This window comes from Gopherus evgoodei, chromosome 1 (genome assembly GCF_007399415.2).
Source record: "Gopherus evgoodei ecotype Sinaloan lineage chromosome 1, rGopEvg1_v1.p, whole genome shotgun sequence".
NCBI classification, from domain to species: domain Eukaryota; kingdom Metazoa; phylum Chordata; order Testudines; family Testudinidae; genus Gopherus; species Gopherus evgoodei.
This window is the reverse complement of record NC_044322.1, coordinates 96,945,504-96,962,817: the sequence shown is the minus strand read 5'-3', so window position 1 is coordinate 96,962,817 and position 17,314 is coordinate 96,945,504. Positions and strand designations below refer to the sequence as shown.

Below are 17,314 nucleotides of genomic sequence, written 5' to 3'. Positions count from 1 at the left end.
AAAGAAAAGTATGTAATTTGCAAAGTTAAGATTTACTGAAGCTTCAACTCCAAAAAGGTACATGACTAGTGATCTACTGTATGTGTTTCAAGGGAACCAATTTTCAGATACACTCACGAAGAGACAAGATCCAGGAAAAAAATAAATAAATCCTCAAAATACAGAACATGTAACTAGGTAATAGAGTGCTCTAATCCACTCTGAAATGATTCTTCTCAGCAAGGCAAGCTTCTGAGGTGATAGAGACCGCTATAAAGCGACTAATAAGGTCAAACCAAAAAACTTGACCTGCCAAAGACTGTTTTGGACCCTTTTCCCCTCTTCAACTGTTTATCTAGTGTGGGTATACCAGTTTTGCTTATTCAAAGTTTTGTTTTTTTTTTTTAAAAAGAGTAAAATTTTAGTTTGGTTTTATCTGTCCCAATTTATGAAGAGAACTGACTGCCAAACAGAAGTGTATCCAGAGAAGTCTTAAACAGTATGGCAGGGAAGCAACAGACCCAACAGACTTACCCAGTACAGTAAGGGTCCACAGACTTAAAGCAGCTGTGACAGAACTCTCTCAAGAGTATCTCTCAAGAGTCTTCACAAATGGAGCCCCTCTGCTTGCTTCGATTGGCAAGCTCAGCCATAGGGAGAGGGGCAATAAATGGATGAAGGAGGTCAGAGGGTAGCCAAAAGGATAAGGTGAGAAAAAGATTTTGCTAGCTGCTGTCTCAAAATCATCCTTTAAAGCTAGGGCTGCAATAGATAAGATAGCATTGAACTGCTGTTCGCACAGCCATTGGCAGAGAATCTGGTACGAGGGTGAAAAGAAGTTAAGACTAGAGCCTCACGGAGAATTCTGAACTGCCTCTAGTATTTTTGGGAAGACGCACTGATGCAATGTATCTTGGCCTAGGAGGTCAGAAACCAGTACAGTAAATATGAAAATGTTATTTATCACAAATCTTCAGACAGAGGGAGAAGATATTTTCTTCCTGACAAATTTTAGTAATAATGATGCTGTTGAGAAAATGCAGCACAATAGAGCTAAATTTTATTCTACCTTGTGCATCAACAAGTTAGTTTGCTATGGTCAAACTACAATATTACTGGTGTAGAAGTGATATGAAAAATGACCACTTGGGTTTTCAGATCTCAAGTAGAATTTGCAGTATTACCAGTTAGAAAAAAACAAAGTGACATAGGTTGAGCAATTTGATATGGAAGTTAAATATAAATCTTAATTCCTTTGTAGTCATTTTCACAGTAAAACCACAATAAAACAGTAACTATTTACTGTAAGAATATAATTAATGGATCCAGTGCTAAAGAGATTATTCATTACAGAGACTCATATGCTGAAGTCTGATGCTGGTACTCCATGTACCATTTCCCTCCATTCCCTGTATGGAGGAATCTGCATTGCAGGTCAGGTTTCTTAATTCTCGATTCTCAAATCCTTTCATTTTAAGGAATTTCACTTTTCAAATCACCTCTGCACTATGCAGATCCCATGCATTGTAGTAGCCTTAGGAGAGTGGTTCTCTGTGGCAAAAAGAGCTTGACAACCAATTTTTTTTTTTTTTAAGAAGCAGTTACACACTTCTATGTTGCATGTGACCCTTCAGAAATTTTCTATAAAAAAAGCAAGAGGGTAATGGACACTAAGTATTAGGCATCAACAGATGTGTTACAAGTGAGCATCTTCTGACATACCTGGGGGTCATCATCTTCCAGATCACTGAAGTCTGTCTGCGTCTTCAACAACAGCTGCATCACATCTGATGCATCCTGCATAAACTAGAAATAAAATATACCCACATGTGAAGTTTCAAATTAAACAGCGCTTATTTTAAGTTGAGGCACATAAATTTCTCTAAAAACAATGAATAACTTAACTTAAAAGTAAAAATTCCTACAACAGTATAAGAGAGGAGTATTTTCTTGAGAGTAATCTTCCACTGAAGATGTGAACCTTAACTACGGTCAAGCTCTAAGGCAGTGGTTCTCAACCAATCAGCAAACAGCTGCGGCCCATGTGACATCTTCAAGGCCATAACTAGGACAGGGAAGGAGGGGTACTTGTGCCAGTGGGGGGCATCCAAAAATGGAGTGTCACAGGATCAGACCCAGTATCAGCCCTGCCAGTTGGATCAGGCCCAGTCGCATCAGGCCACCCCCAGCAGGATCAGGATCAGCAGCAGGCCAGAATACTCGATGCCTCCCACAGGATTATGGGTCCAGTAACTCCAACTGGAGCAGGCTCCCCAGCACTAGAACTGCAGTAGCAGGTGAGCAGGGCAGGCTGCACAACTGAGGTAGGAGACCAGCGGGAGTGGGGAGGAGGGTGCAATTAGTGCATGGGGGACAGACTAGGTGGGGGGGACTGGTGGCAGTTCTTTGACAGGGTGGCTAAATATTGGGGAACAGTCCATGGATAGGGTGGGGTAAGTGCTAGGAGGCAGTCCAGGTCCACTGAAGGGCAGTCCCTGGGTGGGGCCGGTCTGCCCTGCACATGCAACCCTGTCTTTGCCAGGCAGGCATGTGTCCCAGCCCAGTAGTTTTTTTGTTCGGCTGGTTGGTTTGGGGTGTTTTTTTTTGTTTTTTTTTTGGGGGGTGGGGGGGGAAGGGATGGGGAAGGAAAAACAGTCTCTGACTGAGGGGGCCCCCGCACCAGAAAGGGCTTCCCATCTCTGCAGCCATGCTCTCCAGGTGCTCAGACACACTGCCAGCAGCAGCACAGAAATGAAGGTGGCAATACTCCATTGCCATGCCATCCTTCCGGTAAATTCAATAATTTTAACAATTAATGTTTTGACTTATTTTGGTAATTTGGCAAAAATCTACCAAGAACATTTTGAGTGTTGAAATGAAAGGTACTATATCAATTTGAATCATATGTTGTCATAACAAATACTGAAAAAAAATTTTTAGATGTACATATAGTGGGTACGTATATATTGTGTGGATGCAGCCCACAATGGTAAATAGGTTGAGAACCAATGCTCTAAAGCACAGATTGGCAACCTTTGGCACATGGCTCGCCAGGGTAAGCACCCTGGCAGGATGGGCCAGTTTGTTTACCTGCTGCATCCGCAGGTTCGGCCGATTGCGGCTCCAACTGGCTGTGGTTCACCGCTCTAGGCCAATGGGGGCTGTGGGAAGCGGTACTGGCTGAGGGATGTGCTGTCCGCCGCTTCCCACCATCCCCCATTGGCCTGGAGCACGGAGCCGCGATCAGCCAAACCTGTGGATGCAGCAGGTAAACAAACCAGCCCGGCCCACCGTGGTGCTTACCCTGGCGAGCCGATTGCCAAAGGTTGCTCATCCCTGCTCTAACATAAAGCTAGTTGGCTTCTCCTTCTGCAGAGAGCACATTGGATTGGGAGGCATGAGACTCAAGTTCTATTATAAATCACCATATGACCCTCATTTTTCTTGCAGATGGAGATAGAATTCTAAGTGCTTTTTATCTTCATTCTCAATCCACTTCATAAAGGGGCATAAATACTAATTCTTAGCATTTATACAGAAAGACATGGGAAGCCAAACTTCCTAGGAGTGTTTTTCCTGTCTATTCTGATTTCACTCCAGAATCTGGAGAAGCTGGCAGCACTAGCTAGTAAACATTCTGAATGTCAGACATCTTGAGTACAGAGAATATACACACAACCTACAGCACATTCTGTCCTTACACTGAACTCATCACCATACTATCTGAGCAACTTCTAGTAGTGCTTTAAGCAACATGACTACATGTCATGTTTGTGTTCTCAGCTGCTCCCTACATTATCCACCTGATTCAAGGAATACAATATAATTGCAGTTATCTGAAAATCCTTGTTATTCAAATCTAGTTTCCCCCATATAGCCCTAGTAGTTAACAGCACTTCCGTTTATCCAAATGCCCAGATATCTGAAAATTTCAGCTGTCCCTTAGGCCACTTGGATAAATGACAGTGTACTGTATAATATTCCTACACTCCTTCCCATAATTCTTTGCTGCAACTTCACTGTCAGTTTCATCTGGGTTCTTACATAAAGAATACCGAACAAACAATCAGCAAACTGCAAACCAGTTCTGGTGGCACTACTAGAAGCGCACAGAAAGCTATGAAAGTTAATGTTTTCAGATACCTGCTTTAAAACACCCAAAACACAAACTAAGCTTCATATGCCAATATTTTAAATTAAAATATTTAATAAGGGCCAGGGAACAGGAAGAGAAAATGATCTGCTCCCTTTTCCCAAGGTTACAAAGCCTTATCTTCCTTTTAGAATCCTGGATTTATGCAATAGGAAAAGCTCCACCCACACATAAGGCCATGTCAGACAAAGCTGCCCATCCTAAGAATCAGGGTCTAACATTATGGAGAATATATCATACTTCTGAATCTAGCCAAGATTAAATTACAAGGTAGTAATCTTTGAAATACAGCATAAAAGACCAACATGAGGCACAGAACTAAAACCATTCAAATGAAGCCAGCTGAAATATTTACCTCCCCAGTTAAAGGAACTTGGAAGTATGACAGACAACAACAAATCTGAAGGCTGAGCAGTCAGTGCAACATAGCATTATGTGAAGAGGCTTTAAAAAAAAAAAATAGATTCTCTTTGACTTGACATTTAACAGTATGTATCTTAAAGACTTACCTTTTCCTTACCAACAGCAAGGCCAATTAGGCTGATGCATTCAATAGTTTTTCCTCTTAAAAGTCTAAGTTCTTTCTGTACAGCATTCTCAACAATGTGTTTTAGAGAGGGCATAAATAAGTCATAGTAAGGAACAAATTTCTCCTCTGCTGTATCTGCAACTGATGCAATGGAAGTCACAACTTGTTCCAAAACCAGTTTAGTGCCTTTCTGTATTAACTTTGGGATAAAAAAAGAAAGAAAGATGGTTACGCCATTTACAAATTTTCAATTAAAATTTTGTTCCACCTCCAAATGTGGCTTTTGTACAGATTATAATTCTGAAAATATCGTTGTAGTCTACATATCACTATTTACAATGTTCGGTTTTTGATACTGATGGGTACTGAATGCGAATTTCATATCAGCTTTTTTTTTTTTTTTTTTTTTTTTTTTTTTTACACCACACACACGAGTCAAAAAATTACTGTAGGATAATAAATGTGTTTTGCAAACTTGACAGAAGACTTTAGCAAAGCAATTAAAAAAAGACACCCCTAAATCATTAAGCATATTATACCTCTTGCAATTTAATCACCATGGTGGAATGAAGATGCTTCACTAAATTATCCAGATAGGGAATAAGCAGTGATTTCGGACAATCTTCAGTAAAGTTAATGAGTGCAGCAGCTGCATGAGCCTGAACACGCTGGTTGCCCTGATCTTCCATGGTTTGCAGAAGAGCTGCAATTACCTACAACAGAATAGTTAATGTTCAGAACAAGTTTCCAAATGAAACAAAAATTTATCTTGGATTGTCTATTACTTGCCTTTTCGTGGAATTTCTTTTGGAAACCAGGGGCAAAGTCTGTAGCCATTTGTCCAACTGCATTACAGGCTGCATATCTCACTCTTGGATGCTGAAATAACATTCCCCTCAAATAGTAAGTGTTTATAAAAGCAGAAGTTAAATGACAAATTTTGATCTATCAACTGCATTAAACTTACAGGATCCTGGAGGAAAAGTAAAACGAAGTTAACTATCTCATTTAGAATTCCCTCCATCTGTTGATGACAACCTTCTCCAATAGCTGACAGAGCCATCAAACCAGCATGCCTGTATTTCCAATCAGCTGTGTAAGAAGACATTACATGGAAAATAAGGTATCCATTTTGGAAAATAAGAATAGGGAAAGACAGGAATACAGAAGGTCTCATTTTAAAACTGTAAAAGAGCACGTCTGGATACTTAATCTACGCATGTCAGAACTGCTCCCTCCCAACCCTGCATGTACCCAGACATCTTTTTTTTCTGGCTAGTTTGAGGAAATCGGGGACAAATCCTTCTGCCCAAAACTGAACACAGAAATTCTAAACTATTGATCCCTCATCCCTACTGTTACTGTCTGGAAATAGTTAAGTCAGTCAACTAGGAAAGGTTCAGGAAAAGACATCTTTCATTTCGCTACCAGTGATTTCCATACCCTTCTGCATGCCCCTCTTCTTCAGTGTTTGAAAGAGAAAAAAAAAATCTAGGTAAGAGAGCACTGAACATTCCAATTTAAAGACAAAAAGAATTCCCCCCCTCCCGTCCCTCCTCCCACACACCAACTTTCTAATGTCATCATGTACCCTATTCAATCCTACTATCAACAGATATGGATTTAGGAATTTAACGTTCACTCTTTTTAAAACGTTTGGCCTATTAGCGTGGACTGACACTGACCTCCATCTCTCCTTAACAGCTTTCCTTTAGAGTGGAGAATATGCATTAGCAATACTCTTTTGCCCACAATGATCTTCCTTATACTACAACAAAGAGGGTTTGAAAAATAGAACATACAAGGAAAGATACAGCCAAATCTGTCAAACATCCTACTCTTTCCCTGCTTTGCTGTAGGAAGAAGGTAGACAAAGACTCCGCTTGACACCAAAAGTCAAGAATTTTGAATTAGTGATACCAGGTCTCTACTGCTACAACTTGTAAAGGGCACTTTGGCTCTTACTACCACTATCCCTAATGCTACTCTCACACACATCTACTCAATTATGAGATAGTTTGGGACAGTATGAAGGTCCGTTTTTGTTACTTGCTGTAAAGCAGTGTACCATATACTCCACAGTACTATGCAGCACCAAAGTAAAGAGCTACCTGCAGCTCTCCCAACCCAAATAAATTAGTCAAGTAAAAAATATGTAGTTACTTCAACATCTGGCTTTTTTTTTTTTTTTTTAAACCACTGTACTCTGGTCAGACATATTATAGTGAGGTAAAGTGGACTATCCACTCCCACTACTCTACTGTTTCATAAACCCCAGTAGTCTAGATGGCTGATCTTTCTTCTATACCATAGAAAATATAAAGGATAATGTAAATATAGTAATTGTGTAGTACCAACCCACCACTCACAGGATTGTCCTAAACAGACACAAGATAAAAGTTTCCAACTCCTGCAAACTTAACCAATCTACCACCACTATAGACTGGAATTCTAGTTGCAGCTTGCTTCATTATAAGCAAAATATGGTAGGATTTGCATCTTACAGCTAGCCTAGAAAGTGCTAGTTCTGATAGTGGATGCTGGGAAGCAGTAGTTAGTGCTTTCATTTTTGCTGCTGCTCAAGTTGACTGCTTTTACCTAATTCATTAAGATCCCATTGTATGTCTTCCTTCCAACTCGCTCCTAATAGTATGCATGCCTGCATGCATTCATTCATGTGATGTCAGGAGAAATGATACTTAAACCTGTTGGGGGCTCACATTCTGGCATCCCACCCCGAGGAGAAAACTTTCAACCTTAAATTTATGTAAGGAAAGTTTGTGAGAAAAGACTGGAACTTTACTTCTAAAGAAGTGAAACAAAAACTTTGTAGTTCATCTTTAACAGTTGATTAAATAAGGAATTGTTTTTGAAGTTTTAGTATCAGAAAACCTTGCCGTCTCTCCTCTATTCCCTGTCTGCAAACAAGAGCCCTCCCCTCCTATTAGCTTACCAATGCCACTTCACCGAATAAATATTGCAACAGGCTCTCCTTCCCAACACAGCACGTGCCTCACCTGTCACTATAGCTCAACCCAGATTGCTGCATCCCTGCTCAATGGAAGGATCAGGGCATACTGACTAGCAAATCAGTTGAGAATGAGTGCTTCCAACTCTTATGAGACCCAGCCCCCAGCCTCCAAGGGGCTACATAAAGACTCTAGGTACCTGCTACTTCTGAAGGTATTGAACACCAAAAGATTAATCAGTTTCCAAAGTATCCAAGCAGTTTTGTACAATGAATAACTTTCATTTCAGAAATTAAACAGCACAAGAAGGCACCAGTAGTTTGAGACTTAGATGACATTCAAATCTAGTGTTGCCCGCTATAGCTGTAAACCTTGATGTGGAGTATTACCTACTGACACTAAAATGTTTGTTATCAGGGTGCAAAAATGAAGAATGGCTTTCAGGTGTGTTCTGACTGGTGTTAATGTTATTAAAGTAGGAGAGGATACCCAGGAGGTCTGGGCCTTCTTCAACCCATATGCCTGGCTGTTCAAATTCAGCATGCCTTCTAAGGTGCAATAAACCAAAATGTGCAAAATATGATTAATGAGCAATCCTGTTGCACAATCAAACATTATGGATACTTGGAAGTGAGGAGAAGATAGATGGCTGGCCAGGGTGTATGGAGGATCCATACTACTATAAGGTGGATCAGTATGGCAAAACCCAACTTGAACACCATAGTGGTTACTACCATATTTCAGTGTGTGATTTGTTCTTATCCATGTATGAGCTCTGCACCTTAATATGTTTTTTTTTTTTTAAATCAGTGTGCCTTTTTTTTTTAAATGCTTGGGAAAAAATAGGATTGAGATGCTTGCAGACTAGAGTCCTGTAAAGTTAGAGGATTGGAAGAGGCAGTTTACACAGCCTCAAAATGCCTTAGCAAGATGCCCAAACTCTAAACATCTAGAGGGACTGTCTCTTAAAAAAAAAAAAAAGGGGGATAAAAAAAGAGAAGTCAGTATCCAAAATAACCCTTGGTGCTGTCTGCAGAGGATGCCAGAAGTGTCAATTACCAATTGTGACAATCTGTAGCACATTTATCTAGCCAAACTCATCCTCAATATTCTACTGAATTAGTGGGAAATTTCATACTGCTCATATGCAGTGAGTATTTCTAAAACTCAAAAGTCCTATATAGATCAAAATTCTTCAATGTAACAGACATTTTCCCTCATTATGACTAATCCAAAGAAAGTCTGAAGTTTTAAAGGGAAGCTGTTGAGGTTACTTCACTACTTTTAATAAAATAGTTCCTCTATTCTTGGCCACTGAAAGCGGAGTACATTCATCACATTAGACAGATTTTTGACAATTCATTTTGGATAAAAAATAAATTACAAGTCTATCTATGATACCAGAGTTTTATATGCACCTATAATAATACAAAAGGATAATTAACAGAAAGCGCTACGTAGCTGACAGGCCTTTACAAAAATTATTCAAGCTAGACTCTAAAACAATACATCAAGTTACTTACGGATCTGGAGCATTTGCATAATATGTTCTTTAATCATAGGGAGAACAAGTTTCCCTCCAAGGCCACATGCCATTCTGTCCAACGCACTCTCACCAGCAACTGCATTGCTAAAGTTAGTGTTTAAAAAAGAAGAGAGTCATGATTAATTCAAAGTCTAGGGTAAAAAGACAACCGGTCCAACAGTTCATTCGAAAAGTGTATGAGGAAATACACTTTCTCCAATCTCTGAATGTGAATGATCCCTGCAAGCAAATAAAGTTTAAATTTGAATGCTGAAAGATATAAATGCTTATATTTAGAGTCTTTCAGTTATAAAGAAACATTTATTTACACCGAAAGCTAGTTATTCAAATAATATAGATTAGATCTATCTAGATCTAGATCTAGATCTATAGACCCATATAGATATACACCTCTACCCCAATACAACACTGTCCTCGGGAGCCAAACAAATCTTACCGCCTTCTATCAAACTTGCTTTGACCTGCCGGAGTGCGCAGTCCCCCCACCCCACCAGAGCACTGCTTTGCTGCATTATATCCAAATTAGTGTTATATCAGGGTAGAGGTGTATATATAAAAAACAAACAGACTGCTACTTCTGCTCACTCTCCCTTTTAGCAATATTCCTGTCCAAGAATAAACTGCTTCTGATCCTTTTCCTTCCGACACCAGTAATGTAATTCTAGACCTCTAAATTATTTTCTGCCAGTTGTGGTGCCAATTTATATCACAAGGCTTCTATTTTCACTTCCACTATCTGTAAAAAGGAGAAATGTGCGTGCTGCTGCTGGTAGTAGTGGACAGGCAGAGCGTGGGAATGCAGGATTGCAAACAAGCTGCCTCCCATCTTGCAAACACCCAGGTCACCTGTATGCTATGGGGTTTCTTTTTAATTGAGACAAGCTGGTTTGTCAAATACCTGTCAAAATCATCATCTTCAAGCTCATCTGCATTTGCCCAATCTTCATCTTCTTCTAAGTCAACCATCATTGCTAACATCTGAGGAACTAAATACAAAATGAAAATCTGATAGTCATCCCAATTAAATTACAGTATACTAAAGTAACATTTAATCTATAGCACCGAATGAGTTTAGGAGAGGACATTCTTCAGAACATTTTGCTTCATATGCAGTAAAAACAATGGACTAGAAATTAGGAATACCCTTTCATTACCAAAAATAAATTACAACAGAGTTCTTCTTCAGAATTTTAATTTGCAAAGGTCAAGATCACATTGGTAAAGTAAAGGCTGCCAACAGCCATTGGAAAGGTTTGTCAAATATTTCTAAACATGGCATTAGAGTTAAGATGTGCTTGGACTGATTTATGGAAACTTTGATAAGGAATCCTCCAAATTTTGGCCAATAAAAAAGTCTGATGACTGACTACAGAAGACCATTTCCCTGTTTTCCTGCCCTCCATGATGAGCTCTGGGTGCACAGACAGTATACCTGGCATAGATGAAAACTTAAAAAGCTATTGACTGAAATATAGCAAACAGAACAGTAAGTAATTCTCAATGGCTGCACATATTTAGATTTTCAATCATCTTGACAACCTGATCACCTGTTTTGGATCACAGGTGTGTAGCCCTTCTGTTCTGCTTTGTCTTCTTTTTGAACAAAGAAGATATAAGCCCTTTAGAAATGGGCTTTTACCACAGAAAGTACCCTAGAACTTTCAGAAGAGCTCAAGATATGAAGAACCTCGGACACTTAATCCATCAATTGTCAATTTGTTCACCCCTGCATTTGAAAAATGGAAGTTTACTCTGTAAATATGGAACCTTAGCTTCTAAATAGCTACACCCTCATCACCACAGTATCTGAATGTCTTCCATTAAACAACATGATTAACTTCTGTCACTTGCTGCTCTGCCTCTCAAGAGAATTGTGTGTGCAGTGTAATGTTTGGTAGGGTTTTTATTTGTTTACACACTATTTACATGTGGCTATGTTTATATTAGAGACAGCAAGAAACGTGCCTTGCAATTTGAATGAGAGGTAGTATGTCTGTGAGGACTTCTGCCCTAAGGGCTATCAAACTGGGGGACCCAGAGGAACCTTCGGGGGCAGGGTGCTGTGAGGCCCAGACCAGCCCCAATGGCGGGCAGGGAGGGAGCACCACTCACACCTTCCCTGCCCCCAGCTCTGCTCCAGTCCCACCCACAGCCACACCCCTAGCTTCTGCCCTGCTCCCAGCCTCAGCAATGTTCCCCGCCTAAGGCCAAGGCTGGGGCAGGAGCGGAACTGCACCTGGCTGAGAGCCCAGCTGTCAGCCCCTGCTGCAGTTCTGCTCAGCCTCTGGCCACAGCTCCAGCTTCACTCCCGGCCCCAGCCTTCCTACCCCAGGCTGCGTCTCTCCGCAAGCCCTAGCGGGGGTGGGGGGGGAGGAGAGGAAGAGACACAACCCCTCAAAAGTTTGGGGACAACTGCCTTAAGGAGTTAGTTACAGTCTTAGACAAGCTGCTGAGAAAGCGCTCTTGCATCGACAAACATCACTCATAGTAAAAAGTTCAACTGTACCCAATGAGCAGTTTTCAGCCACAGTCCTCATCCTGGAGCTTTATGCCATCTTTTAGAAAGGCTGGGCCCAGGTCATTGCATGCCTTGAAGATAAGGACCACGACCTTAAACTTTACTTTATATTGTATGGAAGCCAGCACAGAACACACAAAACTTGTTTCATGTGCTCACAATAGCCTGTGCTGCTGAGGAGGCATGCTGTGGCATTCCAACCTTGCTAGTGTTTTGCTGATGGCTTCATACCAAAGTATATACTGCATTGCTGTGGTCCACAGAAGAGGTGATGCAGGAGTGTACACCAAGGCCAGGTCAACATCCACCAGGATGGGACAGTCTCCTAGCCAACTGTATTACAAGAGAAGTTGACTTGACATAACTTGCAGCCATCTTGCGTACTTAGCCCCATGGGCTGGAAGCAAGGACACCACGTAGGATTAATTCAGCCCTGCTTAGGCAGACAAGACAGCCACACAAACAGCAGAGTGTTACTAACAGGATATTTACAGTGAAAGGACAGAAAACAGACCTAGATTTGGGTATCTGCATTTGTAAATTTCTTGCTGAAGCTGCTTGGCTGATAAGTAGAATGAATTATTATTCGCAGCTGCTAGGTAAGATTGTTAGCCTATTATGAGTTGTGCTTGGTCTAGAGAACCTATAAAAAGTTTAGTTAGAGAGTGTACTTTGGAGAAGCTTTGGAGAAGTCTGAAGATTTTTACAAGCTAGGAGACTGACACCTAACTCCCCAGTGGCTAGGAGAAAGGTTGAGCACTGGTAACCTGTTACTATAACTTTATACCACCTCAGGCTTTGGATAGCTATAATCTGAAGTGCTTCACATCTAGACTCCTGCTAGTTTTGATGTGTGCTTTATACTCAATAAAAACAAGGATTGTTGGGTGGAAGCACTCTTGTGCGTACCAATAATTTATCAGATACAGGTGCTGAGTCACCCACTGACTTATTTTATAATGGAGATAGCCTATCTCCTAGAACTGGAAGGGACCTTGAAAGGTCATGAAGTCCAGCTCCCTGCCTTCACTAGCAGGACCAAGTAATGATTTTGTCCCAGATCCCTAAGTGGCCCCCACAAAGACTGAACTCACAACTCTGGGTTTAGCAGGCCAATGTTCAAACCACTGAGCTATCCCTCCCCTCTTGACACTGCCTGGAAAACAGATTAGTTACCACAGCTTTGGGTTCAGATAACCCCGGGTAACAAATAGAGATGCTGTGAGAGAACCTGGCAAAGAACCCAGGAGCACTCAGGCTATGTACTGAGTTAACCAATTGTGGGTATGTACAGTAAGCCAAAAAAAATTGCACTGTGTCTACAAAATTCTCAAAGTGCTTTAATCTGCCCACCTAGCTAACCTCTTGCATACCCAACCAAAGTTTGAATGTGATGGACTATCAGAAACCTTGTGTGAAGGCACTAAAAGTAAGCTGCTTCAAAGGATTATACCTGAGATGATAGGCTTTTCAAGCACACATGTGCATGACTTGTAAGCATACATATGCAGTAGCGTGGAGGCTTATACACCACTGTTCAAATCCAGATAAAATCAGAATCTCAACCATACATTGTCACTGGCACCAAGACTCAAAGATTCCAAAAACCTGGAAGAGTATAAATGACTCTAGCGAATGGTTTAAAACATTTAAGCCTACTGAGAATAGTAACATTTAATATAAAGGACTCCTGAAAAACACTTCTATAAAAGGCTTGCTTTTCATGCACACTACGTAGAAGTCATTGACTGCCACAGTTTTGTCCTTCTATATAAGAATATTATATATAAGATGGCCAATCCTAATTTTTTACTGTCTTCCTAGATGATTAACATCTCTTAAACAGTTACGAGCATAAAGCAGCACTTTTCAAACTTGCAGGAGAATAAAATAGCAAGTTGCTTTTATGTAATTTCCAGAGACTTAGTATATGGTGCACCAAAATCTATTCAACTACCAGTGTGTGGGGAAAAAAGTCTCAGAGAGCATGACTTGTTTATTTCAATGCTCTGTCTGCTCACAAAAAAAATCTGACAGGTGGAGCAAAATGAATTTAGTTATCCATATAAAAACAGTACTCTGTTGTTGGGTTGTCCAGCCAAGAAAGTTATTTTTAGTGTCCAGAAGTGTGTGCCACGTTTGGCATTGTAACTCTTTAAGACAGGCACTAATCTATATTTTAATCAGTATTTTGGATTGAACTTAACCCCATATTTAAGCATCTGATAAAACTGCTTGGATTTTCAAAGATGCAGCATAACCACAACTCCCATTAACAGGTAACCGGGGGCCCTTAGCATTTGGAAAAATGAGGCCACTTAGATGCCTAAACAGAAGCTGTGAATTTAGGACTTTAGTAGTTCGGGTATCCATAGTTGGGTTTGTATAGTGCAAAAGTTTGGACTCCATCTAGTGACTGCTAAGTAAAAACACATCAAATGTTTTCCCCAATATCACTTTCCCTGTAAGCATTTGCTGTAGTTGCTACAGAAGTGTTATGCAGCTGCAGATTGGAGGCTTCACAAATCATGAGAGAGAAGGAAAAACAGCTCAAAGTTGCCAAGAAGTGGCCTTCATCAAGAGTTTTGGGAAACTGATTTAGGGGCTTGCAGATGGTGATAAATGTTTTGCAACGCTGAAAGTCTAGCGAGGTTATTGTGCTAGTTAACACATAGGACATTGGTTTAGCATTTTAAAAAGGAGGCAAGTTACTTAATAGATAAACAGGAGTATTTTACTTACTAGCTTGTGCAACAATGTTGGTATGTCTTCTCAGCATAGCAGCAGCAGTTTCTGATAGCGTCACTATTACTTCCAGGGCCAGCTGACGTTGCATGTTATTGAGATTGGTGTCTCCACACAACTGCCAGGATTAAAGCTGAATGGTTAGACCAAAAGTTTAACAAATGAAAATTTGCTCTCAGTAATTTCCAGATTTACCTTCAGGCTTAGCTGTAATGTTGGTTCTAAGTGTGGACGTAAATATTTCGGAACAGTATCTGCAATCTCTACAAGGGATTTTAGAACGGAGTCATCATTTTGGTAACAGGAGTCATTTACAGCCTATAAAAAAATTAGGATGAAATTAAAATATTTGCTTTTTACTGATGCTACTAAAACACTGAGTTATGAAGAGATTCTGCAAAAACATTAATTCTGGCTGTTTACTGGAGTTAAAGTTTATGAGGTCTATTTCTTGTGTGTGTGACTAGCTCCCGCTGGTGTTAATATAAGCAGAGCCAACACGATGGGAGGAGACAGACACTTACCTTCATAAAATCAAACCATAACAGTAGTCAGTAGTGCTCAAATGGCAAAATTGCATTTAGCAGTTTAACAGGTATAACTCCCAAAAAGCATGTCTAATACTTCAACATCTTACTAACTAGTAACTGAAGGTATTGAAGGTAATCCGCAAGGAAAAAACAAATTCATGCTCATTCTGTTTCTCTGTTGTATAAATGCAGCTTTAAGATAAACAACAACTTAGAAATACCAGGGATATCAAGCTTATTCTTCCTTGCTTTTGCTGAAGAATCTGAAATTACAATGGGACTCTTGTTAGCCCTCAACTGAAGGGCATGGGAATGGAAAATGTATTCAAAATTTTGTAAAGACTTCCTAAGCAACCAGCAACTGTCTAAAGTTATATGTTAAAAATGTAACGTTAAGTAAAACTTCCTTGCCTTTCAATTGGTTAGACAGTGTTCTCTTGACCCTGTAGTATCAAAATCCCCCTAGTTCTTCAGTCATGTTTACGTTCTTCCAGAAAAATAGGGCACAATATGATCTGAATTTCAAAGGTAAACACAAGTCTTTTGCTCTTTTTATCTTAAAAAAGGCACTTTGGTTCCTTTGGCAGTCACCTCTTGTTGTATTTGGTAATTGTATTTGGGTGTTCAATATATAATACAATATTGCTTTTCAACATAATTAGGATCTCAACAGTTTAAATTCCATCATGGAAGATACTGCTTAGTCAAGACAGGTCATCATTAGTTAGTACGCTCCACCCGTCTGGCCCTGGCATTTGTATAATGTACACAGGGATTTTTCTTCATTTTTCAGTGATTAAAGTCCTACTTGTCCATCCATTGCAAGTTTGAGCAGCTGTACAGCCAAAAGTCAATATTTTCAAACCTGGTATCTGAAGTCACATGCCCAAATTCATATTCTACATTAAATATAAATGGCCTAGTTAGTTTTCGGAAGTACTGAGCACCCAAATCACTAAAAAGTCAGTTGGAGGTGCGGGTTCCTCATTTCCTTTGAAAGTCAGAAAGTTCTTGTATTTAGCAGCTCATCTGTGAATTAAGGAGCTGAAGTTCAAATTATACTTTTTTCAGGCCTTGATATCTAAAGACCTAACTGGTCATCCAGAACATGTCACTGGTGTCCAAAGCCAAGCTTTAATCATGGTTATAACATTTCAAATCCTTCCCACTAGCCAATCAGTAGAATGAACTTCAACAGCAGCAGAATTCTTTTCTAGCTGCTTCCAAAGGTCATCCACAACTATCCCAACACTTCTCATTTCCTATTTATAACCAGGGATCTACATATTCTGTTTACCATACCCATAGAATCCATCCTTACCACAAAACTGTGGACTAGAATGAGTTTTCAATTACAAATATGTAGCCATCTCTTAAGGTCGCAAAGGAAATCTTGAAATCATGAACCACATGCAATCAATATAGTGTTTGCTGAATCTTGAGAAGGCCTCAAACTGAAGCTCTGATGGGGTAAACTGCACACATGCATCCAAACAGGCCGTTTGCCATCTTTAGTTTTCAGACCTATCTGTGTCTGTATTAACTACTTTACTGCTTAACATTTTAGTATGAACAGGATGATTATCCCACAATTCCTTCTTGCTTCTTTCCACTGGCCGAAAGCCCTAATTGTATTATATTCAGCTACTAAAACAATTATGTTGTCAAAACAAAATTTGACAGGCAACTGAAACTCTTGAGTAAAAAACTGATTTCAGTATCAAACAAACAGGTGTTCCTGTATTCATTTCCACAGTTAAAACATGCTCAATTTTTCATTTAAATGAAGCTGCTACAGAATTTCCAGTCTGCTGCAGAAGGTAGGAATCTTGGCAGAAAATTTAGGTTCAACTTATCAGAGTAAAGGAGGCTATGTTTACAGCTTCAATTGCCTGCAGCAACAAGTAGTCATCCTCCTGACCCTAGCAACAAAGGTTGCCTTTATCCCTCTTATCCTACTCTGAACTGCACTATGCAATATGAATGGCACGAAACTCACTATGGCTGCTACAATCACTGTACCAAACATGCTATTACCTGCTTCCTTTTATAAGGAAGTATGGCCATCTGTACCATACTACCTGACCAAGTAGAGCTCAATCTACTCCATTTAGCTTTTCCTCAAACTATATACCCTTTAACTCCAACTCCTGCACAGCTTTATCCCTTTCAAAACAAACATAAGCCAGCTTGAATCACAAGTGAGTTTCCATTCTGATCCTCTAGAGCCAGAAGAGACCAAAAGAACATTTGGTTTGACCTGTGTATCACAGGCCATTGAATTTTACCCAGTTAATCCTGTACTGAGCCCCACAGCTTCTGTTTGACTAAAGCATATCTTATAG

General features: G+C 40.0%; 1 protein-coding gene across 1 annotated transcript in view; it reads right to left on the bottom strand.

Moving 5' to 3' along the window:
- The window catches only part of IPO5 (importin 5), an 88,478-nt gene that overhangs the window by 50,218 nt on the left and 20,946 nt on the right, over positions 1–17,314 (bottom strand). Inside the window, exons 7-15 of the mRNA XM_030567694.1 lie at positions 14,635–14,757; positions 14,437–14,557; positions 10,075–10,162; positions 9,154–9,260; positions 5,629–5,753; positions 5,451–5,540; positions 5,201–5,374; positions 4,642–4,860; positions 1,702–1,785 (exon numbers count right to left, since the gene is read on the bottom strand). Coding sequence (XP_030423554.1) covers positions 1,702–1,785; positions 4,642–4,860; positions 5,201–5,374; positions 5,451–5,540; positions 5,629–5,753; positions 9,154–9,260; positions 10,075–10,162; positions 14,437–14,557; positions 14,635–14,757 — 1,131 coding nt within the window. The remainder of the gene's footprint in view (positions 1–1,701; positions 1,786–4,641; positions 4,861–5,200; positions 5,375–5,450; positions 5,541–5,628; positions 5,754–9,153; positions 9,261–10,074; positions 10,163–14,436; positions 14,558–14,634; positions 14,758–17,314) is intronic.